The sequence below is a fragment of the Quercus robur genome, chromosome 1 (genome assembly GCF_932294415.1).
Source record: "Quercus robur chromosome 1, dhQueRobu3.1, whole genome shotgun sequence".
Lineage (NCBI taxonomy): Eukaryota > Viridiplantae > Streptophyta > Magnoliopsida > Fagales > Fagaceae > Quercus > Quercus robur.
This window is the reverse complement of record NC_065534.1, coordinates 16,888,002-16,899,867: the sequence shown is the minus strand read 5'-3', so window position 1 is coordinate 16,899,867 and position 11,866 is coordinate 16,888,002. Positions and strand designations below refer to the sequence as shown.

Sequence of the window (11,866 nt, the reverse complement as noted above, 5' to 3'; positions counted from 1 at the left end):
ATACCAGCAAAAACATGAGAAAGAGAGAATTACAAAGAGAAAAAGCAAGAAAGCTGGTGAATTTGTCAAACAAAATTGGATTTTGAATCACATATGAAAGACTTTGTATGTTTTGAATAAAAGGAAGATCATCTATATATAAAACAAAATAAAAAAGAGAATAATCAAATAAGATAGCCAAATTGGATTGCAAACATATATTATCAAATAGAATAATATAATTAAGAAATAAAAACTCACCTGGAGAGGATACAAATTTTGAACGAAGAGTATCGATTCACGGTGATGGGCTGCAGGAGCGGCTTGATGTATTTGGGGGCCTAAGACGAAAATTAATTATTTTGTTTTAAATGCAAAATTACTACTGATTAACATAAATTACGTAGATTTTTTTTTTTTTTAAGAAATTTTATAAACAGAAAAAACTTGACAAAATTTTTCATACTTATTGATATGGTAAATTGATAATAGTAAGTAAAAGAGTGATGTTAGTGGTAGACTTAGACAAGAACTAGTAAAAATTTGCTAACTAAACTATTATTATTATTTTTATTTTTTTTAGAAGTACAACATTCACAATATTTTTTTACAATAAATTCTAGGTTTTAAGTTTTTTTTTTTTTCTTCTCTTTGAAAATATCACTATAATTATTTTTTTGCCATCAATAACAGGTTGTAACAACCTGCTACTTAGCATAATTGTAAAAGTGTTGTAAAAAATATTGTGGATGTTCCATTTTTCTCTATTTTTTATTTGTTTTTCATCTCGTAAAAAAAATTATTTTATTTATTGATTATAAATAACCCTATTGGTTAAAATTTGGGAGTCTTTTTTTTACTTGGGGCCTTAGGCGACCGCCTCTCTTGCTCCACTATTTAGCCAGCACTGATGGGCTGGCCTTTCTTTACAAAGGATATTGGTTTGAATGACAGAAAGAAAGCTTGGAATGAAGGTAGAGAAGGGAAAAAGATTGGAAGCAAGGGAACGTGTATGTAGAGAGAGGCATGGAGGAAATTGTGTGTTTGAAGAAGGAGATGGGACTGCGTGAAAAAGAAGAGAAGGAGTTTGATGAGTGTTTTTTTTTTTTTCTTTTTAATAATGCCGGTTTTTTTTTTTTTTAGTCTTAGAAAAGTTTTTTTTTTTTTTAATGTTTTTTGTGCTGACATGGAAAATTGTGGGAGTTTCAGAAATTTCAATTTTATATATATAGATGAGAAGTGCTTATCTTATTGAATTATTATTATTATCATAAGGTGAAATATTCTTTTCCCATTTTGACATATATATATATATATATATATATATATATATATTGAAAAGAAATATCTCAAAACTACTTTCTTTCTTTTTTAACTCAGCCATAATTGGTGATAAGAACATGATGAAGGTGTGGAGGAACATCCTCCATCCACAGAGTAAAACCACTAACATGTCTCACATGTTTAGCTAGGTTATGAGTTACAAAATTGTCTAATCTATGAGTAGGAGAGAAATAGATACTGCTAAAGGCATCTATAGATTGTTTATGAAGGTTATTAGGTCATAGATAGTGTTCTTTTGATGACTTGATGAGAAGTGTAAGTGAGGTTCCATCATATGATGATTTGTTAGGTCATATTTGAAGGATTTGATATTTATGTCTCTTGGGTGATGCCTACATGACTTATAAAACAAAAAGGAGGATTTTAATTGATATACTTCTATGTTCTTATACTATTATTAATTGGGTGTGTTTTGCTCTTGAAAATTTTGTAATTGATCAGATTGGTTATTAAAACTTCTTCTCATTAAAAAGGAAAAGAGAGTGAGAAAAGTATATGTAATCGACTAACCCTTGAGTTACGGTACTAATACAAATAAGATTAGGATTTCTAGAAAAATAAACCTAGACTAGGATAATATGAAAGACTTGGCTTTCACTAGGACAATACAAGGGGTTTGGGACTTAGATACCCCTAAGGCCCTAACACATTATACTCTTTAAAATGACGTGACAGCTGATGTGGCAGCAACGTGAGAGCAGTTGCATTAAACGCTACGCTTCAGCTTTTAGTAATATATTAATATATAGATGAGAAGTGCTTATCTTATTGAATTATTATTATCATAAGGTAAAATATTCTTTTCCCATTTTGACATATATATATTGAGAAGAAATATCTCAAAATTGCATTTTTTTTTTTTTTAACTCAACCATAATTGGAGATAAGAACATGATGAAGGTGTGGAGGAACATCCTCCATCCACAGAGTAAAACCACTAACATGTCTCACATGTTTAGGTAGGTTATGAGTTAAAAAATTGTCTAATCTACGAGTAGGAGTAGGAGAGAAATAGATACTACTAAAGGCATCTATAGATTGTTTTGGTTTTGACATATATTTGGGGTACTAGTCTAATTATTCTCCACAATATTACTGCTAGTTTCCACACTCATCTCTATCTAATATATACACTCCATGGGAAAATTCTTGGGCACTCCATGAGTTTGTACAAGTTGTTGTAGAATGAGTAAAATGAGATCGGAGCTCAGTGAGCGGGATTTTGGACTGTGGATTAAAAATCCCAGTTTCATAACTTGCTTCTTCTTTTTTGCTTGGAGTTTGATATTTATATTTGGACTGAAGCTGTGGTGTTTATATTTTTTTTTTTTTTTTTGTTTTTTGTACTTGACTATTCATATAATGACTGGGCGTAATTTAATCTCATTCAGTTATGCACATTTCTATATAATACATACACCGCAACTTCAGTCCAAGATTAAATTAATGGAATATAATCTTATTTAGTTGTGCATAACTGAATAAGATTAAACCATCTGAATAAAATTTTTTTTTTTTTTGAAAGCAATCATCTGAATAAAATTAAATCATAATCTGTCATCAGTCATCTCAACTTTAGTTTTTTAATCTTAACTAATAATTTTTAAATTTATATTATACATGCTCCATGATGATTTGTCTTTATCATCTTTCCAAGATATTAATGAATTCTTTTTTGGTGTAAGATTCAATCTAAAGTCTCTTATTTGATCACAAGAGAATTTACCAATGGAACTAATTGAAATCTACAATTATGAATACTCAAAGCTTAGAGATTATGGTTATAACCAAAAAAAAAAAAAAAAAAAAACCTTAGAAATTATGTAGTAATTTGAATAATGAGAACTATGCCTTAATAATGTCTACAGACAATAAGAATCTCATTCTATAATTTTCTGAAATTTGTGGAAAAGAGAGGAACATTGTTAATGCCCAAGAGTTTTATAACTCAATTGGCACTTTCTTATATTTTTCAATGAGATGCCAAAGGTTTAAACCCCCCCCCCCCCCCTCTTTTCCTCTCTCCCATTGTTGTAACTATCAAATTATAAAAAAGAGAGAGGAAGAAAATCATTGCTTGTGGCTCATAAGAGTCGTAGACTTACTTTTTATGCTATATTTTTTCTTAGGTGATTGATTTAAAGATTTTGTTATTGTTAATATTTGTTCATACATCATCATAAACATACTGTAGAAACATAAATAAGTTTTAGAGTGACCAATGATCCTTTAGGTGTATTCTTAGTGTTTGATGAAGATGTTCGTGATTCAAATCTTCTCTCCCCACTTAAAAAATATTAAATAAATAAATAAATCAGTTTTTGAATGATATCTTTTGCTCTCTTCAACCATGTTAGCAGAATCTTTGATTGGTTGCTTTACATTGATGATTTTTATTTTCTTTTAAACAATGCTACAAACATAAAAAATTTCATAATTATTGAGGTGATAGATTATGATTTGCGTAACGTTACTTTTACATGAGACCACCACTAACATCACTTTTATTGTATATCAATCACAATTTGTCACATTAGTAAATAAATAAATAAAGTGTTATCCCTTTAGACTTAGTGTTGTTGCAATGAAATATGATACCACATGCTCTATCTTTTTACTCAAAAATATGATACCAAATTGGAGAAGAGAGGGAGAGAGAGCGGACTGGATCATGTTGATGAGAGGAAAGAGAAGAGATAATATATATTTTTTAATTTTTTTTACTTCTCTCTTTTTTTTTTGGGTTAGATTTTGATATTTTCTATTTAGTGAAGTGCATTCCCCTCAAAAAAAAAGGTGATGTGAATTTATAAACATGTCATGTATAATTTGATCAATCATGGAGATTACAAACTTAAGTGACACTTAACTGCCACCTTAATAATGGAGATTAACAAAAGAAAATCCAAATATTATTTAACGTTAGGGATGTGGATCATGATTTTAGAATTTTAGAGGACAAAATCAATATTAATTCAAACTTTAAGAATATAATTTGTTATTTATATTTTTTTAGCAGGGCTTCGGCAACTTTAGTCCACACATCCACGCTCGCCTGTGACAGTCTTTACTAAGAAATTTGTAATGACTAGATACAAATTGGTGAAACCCAAAACATTCAGAGTGGGCTGTGTTGTGCCCAAAAATGTGCAACTCATTTGGGCTGGGCTTGATCCAAAATCCTTTTTTTTTTTTCTCCCCCAAAAAAATTCATTAGGATTCCTAGAACCTATTATTTAGAACTTTAAAGCCCGTTTGATAAGAGATTTCTATTAATATTGTTTAAGTATTGTGAAAATAAATATGGGTGAAAAAACGTTGTGGAAATATTTGTTATATTGTTTAAACAACGAAAACTTTTGTTCAAACAACATTACCAAATAGGTCTTAAATCCTCCAATGAAACAACGTCATATATATATATACAAATTAACACACAAATACAATTCCATTAAAAACTCTATTCACTCTGTATTCTGAATATTTTAATTTTCTTTTCATAAAAAATTGCCTCCAAGCTACTAGCATGTGTGTTCTGTCAAGACTCTAAGATTGTTAGCTGACACCACTAGCATATGTGCTTTGTCAAGATTGTTTGCAAAGACCCCTAGTGCTGTTGAGGGAATAATTAATAGGTACTCCCATAGATGTAAGAAGAGGGAGCACCACATCACCATACTCCGGAAGTATCTAATAATTTTCCTTGTCAAAATCTTCCACTATTTTTCTTGGAAAAGAGCAAGTCATTTTTGGATGTAACGAGAAGCCTAAAGCATTTGTTCTTGGATTGGTATCATCATAATGCGATTCAATGTGATACTTTGAAACTAACGTAGAAACATGTAGACATGCACAGACTTTGTTCCTCACCTACAGAGATGAAATATCACCAAAAAGCTTTAACAAAACATACTAAATACGGTATTGAAAAAAAAAGGGTAGAAAAGGATGCCCTCTATTCGAACCAACATTTCCTGAACCTCTAGACACCAGAATTTTGTATCACATCGTGACCCTCATTAAAATGCAAGGATACATCTGCAGGCCGCATAAAGGGATTACTATTCACAAATTTACTGGCAATACAGATTGTTAGATCCAGTTGCATCTTGCATGAGCCCGAGGTAGAAACTGGATTTTTTTTCTATTATCATGATTCTTCTTCGGCAAAGGAAAAGGTTCTGGTGTCAACAATGCATATAAGTATAACACAAATTATATCATAGACACTATATCAGACACTATTCTAAGACTATACGTGAACTGAACTTGTTAAGCAGGTTCTGTGAACAAGAGCATTACGTGTCCCAATTTGGCGTCCACCCACACATTGACAAAGGTCTGGCATCATGCAAAAAATTGTAAGGAAATGCATATCACCTTCAACAAAAAATTTTAAAATTAAGCTGATGTTATAAGAATGAATCAAACAGTGACCTCAATTGAGAAGCTAATTATGTTCATATCCAGTGTTCTACATCCAAAGTATGACATCAAGAGGTAGTAAGCAAGAATGATGTTCTTCCCAAGAGAAGTCAAAAAGGTTTGAGTAAGATAACATGCCAATTGAGAGCAATATAAGATGGCCCTTGTTTTTCTTCAACAAAAATAGAAAGAGAAATGAGATCAAAAGATTCACAACCACTATAAGGAACTCATTCCGAATTTTACACTTTTTCAATAAAATGTAATGTTGAGGTTCATGTTGTATACACAAAATTAGTGACAACTGACAATTCTCGATCTTAGCCAAAAGGCTGAGAAAGGTATCTAGTGACACAACTGTGGACAAAGGGAAACTTGCCACAGCCTTAACCCTGAAGTGTTTGAACACATTGACTTTAAATAAGGGTTTAAACCAATCACTTTCGTAACATGACATTTTTTTTTTCACACAATATTCAGATCTAAAATCAGCCCAAATTTGAAATTTTTTGCATTAAACTGAACAAATCTACAAAAAAAAGGGGGGGGGGGGGAGACAGAAAAAGAGTGAATCCAGCTAGCATCGAAAACATGAGAGAAACACAGAGAGAGAGAGAGAGACTGAAGGTTGTGGAGCTTGATCTTTTGACGTCGTGCAAGAGGACTCAGTGGCACCTCTGAGCTGAGCATGTTTACCTTTACAAGACAACTTGGTTTGAGTTTGAGAGGATATTTGATCTGGTTAGGTTTAGAATAAAATTGTAATTTTGAGAAAACATTGAGGGAAACAATAAAAATATAAATAAAGGTCTACAAAACTCAGAATCCCTCCCACTGCTTTGGGGAATTGAAAAAAGGGGTATCCTACCAGAGGGACATATATACCCCCAAATTCCTCTATACTCCTCTCAGATCTTCCCCATCCAAATACATTGTTAGCGTAGTCCTTATGAACCATATCTACCCTTCGTTGTCCAAGTTGGCCTGGAAGCATGGCTCCATTACAAAACAGTAAAGGTCAAGCAAATAATTTGAAGAGTGCCAATGTTCCGAAATTTGCCAGACTTGATTTGGTTTACAACTAAGATAAAATGGCATTAAAGAATATGAGCAAAATTTTTACAGATAAAATACAAAGATTCAAATTTAATTGCTGCCACATGTGCTATAACCTGTGACAAACAACAGCTATGCACGAAAAGTCACTATCCACAAACCACATACCCAACTCTTGAAGCCGCTTCTGAATTAAATCTAAAACTATCTCACTAGACCAAAAAACCATCTTCTTTCCACCCCCTAAAGAAGATTGACTAACATTATTGGTATCAATATTCAGGCCAAGGCTTGTCTCATCAACCCTTTTAATCCTCACACCCTTCTGTTCCAATAAGTTTGCCGCTACATACACAAAATTCATGCCATCTCTTGATATTGAAGCTTTCCTCGTCAAAGAGTCCACCATCTCAGCAACCTTGGACATTATAGCACCAGTCCAGAATTTCTCAGCAGAAGATGAGCTTCTGACATGCATAAGTTCCAATCTTTTCCCAACATAGAAATCAACAGTGGGATCAATGGTTTCAAGAAACAGGTCACTACTGGTGAAAAGCATCTTCCCATCCACCATCCAAGAGTTATACCTATACTCCAAGCACTTCTTGATGACATAGGCCTTCATTAAAATCTCCTTAATCAGCTCTGCATTAGAATCTTGAAACGTCATTGATTTGTAAGCTCTAACACTATAGAGAAACTTGTCAGCATTAATCACTGGATGTCCCCTTCTTGATAGATCGAGTAAGAAGTCAGATTCAGGGCCCATAAATATGTAGTTCCAAATATTTAGCCTCTCAAAATGACATAGCAAGTTCCTAGTGACCGGCTCTGATACCCCAAAGAGGCTTACCAAAATAATGGACTTCTGATTCTGCACACCATAAAGAACAGACCCAAGTTCAGCATCGCTTGTTACAACTCTTCCAGGAAGTACTTCTTTGAAACAGAAATCATACCATTTCAGATTACTCAAGGGTTGCATTTCCAAAAAATTGAAATCAAGAGAACTTTCATCCAATAAATGAGAATCAGGACCAGCTGTTTTTCCGTAGTTAACACCAGCGTCCCTGTGAGAGACACTAAGTGCTCTCTCACGTAAAAAATTGGTGTAGATATTAAAATAACCGTGTGAATGAATAAATTTAATAAACCAAGGAGTCCATATTCTCTCCCCCATCTTCTTGTACCATCCTGTTGTCACCTGCACAAAAATTTTAAAATTTAATCAAGATGTTGTTAATACTAAAAGCTTTCCAAGAAAGATAAAAGTCAACAAAATATGAGTGACATTTAAATTTGATTACCATCCCCTCAAGAAATGGCTTAATGCCTTTTGCCTTGTGTATGTCATACCACAACCTGAACTCTTTCCAAGGTTTGGGAAAGAGAAGCTGGCCCCAAGTGCCAACCAACTGGTACAAGAAAAGTCGTGCATTGTTATCTAATTGTATTTTGTTTCCATGTTTACCTGTAGCCAGCAACCAATTAACTCAAGAGGAAATCTTTTTTTTTCAATAAGTAACTCAATAGGAAATCATAAAGGGATGAAAACTAACAAACCAAAAGTTGGTTCTAGGCAAATGTGTAACAAGGGTCACTGGCATAATAGTTATTCATGAAAATACAATAGGAAGCAAACATAGATATGATAGTCCTTTTGCATGATTAAAAAAAAAAAGAGTCAACCAGCACATTGACTTAAATTGAAAGTAACAAGGCTAGTTTAAACAGGCAAAGGAATGACACATATTGCAATAGGCATGTCATACATAAAGTTACTTGCTGAAATTTTAAATCATTATGTACTCTCATTTCAAGCTTTTTTTCAACAATTAGGGGTGTTTGGTATATGTTTTTAAATAACATTACACGTATTTTCACACATTTTTTCACCCACACATATTTCCACACATGTTTTCAAACAACAATTTTCAGTTTTTAAGTGCATAAACCAAAGACCCCCAAATAATAAAAACTAACAACTCTGGTGACTTTTTTTTTTTTTTTTTTGATAAATAACGTAAGTGATTTTATTAAGAATAAAAATCCAACCACGTACACAGGAAATGTAATACAGTGGCAAAGATCAAGAACCCAAATTACAACAATCAATAAGATTAGGGAGGGACAAAGAAAAACAAGATGGCAAAACTAAACTCCAATCAAGGAGAGTACAGAAAAAGAAAGACTTCATATCACGGAGAGACTGTTCACAATCAAAACAAACAATGAGGCACAAACAATGAAAACTGACAACTCTGGTGGCTATTTTGTTGCTTGATTGATTACAATGTCACGAACGTGATAGGAACAATCACAATTCTGTGGCCATTGGGAGGGAAGTACAGTGGAATTGCACAGAATTCTTGTACTTGACAATGAACTTTTGATGACCACCTCTCAATCAAGTCTCCTTGTATGATAAGATCAGGTATTAGGAGAGTTCCTTGTGAATTGTAACGGGCTATTGAAGCTAAACTACAATGTCATCATTCAATCAAATAATTGCCATTAAACAGGTTTCCAGGTAAAGCGAACATAAATACTTACTCGCAATTCAACTTTTCAAAACACAGTTTACAATAACAACATATATTTAGAATCTTTTTCTAACCTTCCAGTTAATGAGTTAAGGTTCTTTAATTCTATTTGAAGAAAAACAAAACTCTTTCTCTGTCACATTTTGTTGGACTCATAATTCAATATAAATTTCAATGTGTTCGAACAAATCATTCACATTACGATCTCTGTAAATCTGTTATTATGTCCAAGCAAGTAACAAGCGGTACCTGGAACGAACCTAGGTCGCTGCAACGAAGCTCCAAAGATGTACGGACTGTAATTCGAAGCGTTGTAATAGAAATTCACAATCAAGCTCCGAAGAAACCTGTAATAAAGCGGCGACACTTCCAAATCGTCTTCGACCACGAACGCAAACTCGTTATCGGAGCTCGGCCACCACGCCTCCAACCACTGCGCTTGCAGCCCGGCATTCCCGGTCCGATAATGCACTAGCTTTTCGCCGAATCTCCAGTCGAAATCATCGACGAACTCCAGGATCCGATGCGAGGATCCCAAATTGCGGTCCAGTTGGAGAGAATCGTTGTTGGTGGAGGCGAAATGGTCAATGTGGATATGGAGGTGGACGGGATCGGAGAGGTAGTCGGCGGCGGCGAGGGAGCGGAGGCAGCGGGAGAGAGAATCGAGGCGGTTGAATGCGAGGACCTTGATGATGAAGGTGAAATTGGGGGACTTAGGGTTAGGGTTTTTGAGGGAATTGATAAAATTAGGGTTAGAGTTAGGGTTAGAGGTGGAGAAATAGGAGTGGAGGAAGAGGAGGAAGAAGGCGGAGATGGAGAAGAGAAGGAGGAGTGGGAGGAAGTGTCTTTTGGGACCCATAATTTGCGAGAAATTCGAAGCTCTGTCTATCTCTATGCATTTGAATTGCTTATCGTTTTAGGTTATCTCTTATTTTTCAAAAATTGAAAAAAAATTTGCCCAAAATATTATTGTAAAATAATTTTTAAACATATAAATAGTACTGTCGAAATTCAAAAATGTATATATATTTGTTTTTGGCTAGATTGTGAACAATATCGTGAAACCCAGCTAAAAACAAACCCAATTAAGAACCCAAATGCCATCATCACACACTATTGGTACGATGATCACTCTATAAGTATAAATATTTGTGGGTGTGAGGATAAGTACCGAAGTTCAAGTATTAAAGAGAAAGCTTCATACATATATACACTTATATTATACTAAAGTAGAATTACTATCTTGTATTAAAAAAAAAAAAAAAAAAAAAAACCCAAATGCTGAATATTTGATTCACAAATGCGGGTGCATTTTGATTAAAATGAAAAATTAAAATTATTTCACTATTTATTTTTTTTGCTATTTATATTCCCACTACACTTTTTGGTACTATTTATAAGTCAACTATTTCAATTAACTTTTATCTTTATTTATAATACTTTTTACAATAATTTTTCAATTTCAACAAAATAAACGGTATTTAAACACATTATTAATCTGTATTTAAATTTTGATAATTACGCTTTTCATCATCGTATTAATCAATTTTTAGCGAGAATTGACGTCTCTGATTGATACTGTGAGTGTGACTGTGACTGTGACTTAAGTTATGAATTTACAGTACAATGTGACAGAGAGGATGTGTGTGTGTTTGCGTGTGGAAATATCAGACTCACTCTCACACGAGCGAAGAGATTGGGTGGGGGAAGGAGGAACACTGGGGTGAGTGAGTGATGTGAATGTGATGTCAGTTAACAGAATGATTAATGAGCCATCATTATCATTACCTTTTTAAAAATAATAATAATAATAATAAATTTCAAATTTTGAATAAATAAGTTATGATTACTACACCACACCTGTTGCCGATTAAATTACTTAGGACTTAGGAGAGTTGTTAAAAATCTTTTCCATTTTTTTTTTTTTTTTTTGAAAGAAATCTTTTCCATTTTTTAAGGATGGTCTTTTCCATCCATTGATAATTTAAATAAAAATCAAAAGTAACAATGTCGTTAGTTAAAACATAAATATTACCGTTGGTAAGTTATAATTCTCTTTTTCTAAGTTGTTCACAGTTTTTTTTTTTCCTTAAAAACTCAACTTTACCCCTCTATTCTAAAGGCAAAACACAAAAAAAAAAAAAAAAAAACCTAATAACTAAACATGTATCATATAATTTTTTTTTTGGTAATCAGGAAATTGCATTAAGACTAGAAATTTATATGAGTTACAGGACAACGCCTGTTTAAATACAACTCAGAATTGTCAAATTCTAACAGAGGTTTCACATCCTTTGGAGGACTAGAATGAAGACTACATGTATGATATATTATCGTTAGAAAATCAATGTTGCTGGTGACCAAACTCTTTACTGAACTCACCACACCTTATAGTTCAATGGAATTATATAAATCTACCTGCCTCGTGCTTGCTTGAAACGTCGTTATCACTTCCTAACACGTTATCGGACATGCCAGTGGCATCTTTGCCTCTCTCTCTCTCTCTCTCTCTTTCTCTT

General features: G+C 33.1%; 1 protein-coding gene across 1 annotated transcript; it reads right to left on the bottom strand.

Annotated features, from left to right (window-relative positions):
* Positions 1–6,793: 6,793 nt before the first annotated feature.
* Positions 6,794–10,276, bottom strand: LOC126723523 (uncharacterized). The gene is made up of 3 exons (XM_050427047.1): positions 9,597–10,276; positions 8,112–8,275; positions 6,794–8,008 (listed from the first exon to the last, which is right to left on the bottom strand). The coding sequence occupies exons 1-3, from the start codon at positions 10,204–10,206 to the stop codon at positions 6,914–6,916; spliced, it is 1,869 nt and encodes a 622-aa protein (XP_050283004.1). The 5' UTR covers positions 10,207–10,276; the 3' UTR covers positions 6,794–6,913.
* Positions 10,277–11,866: the final 1,590 nt, after the last annotated feature.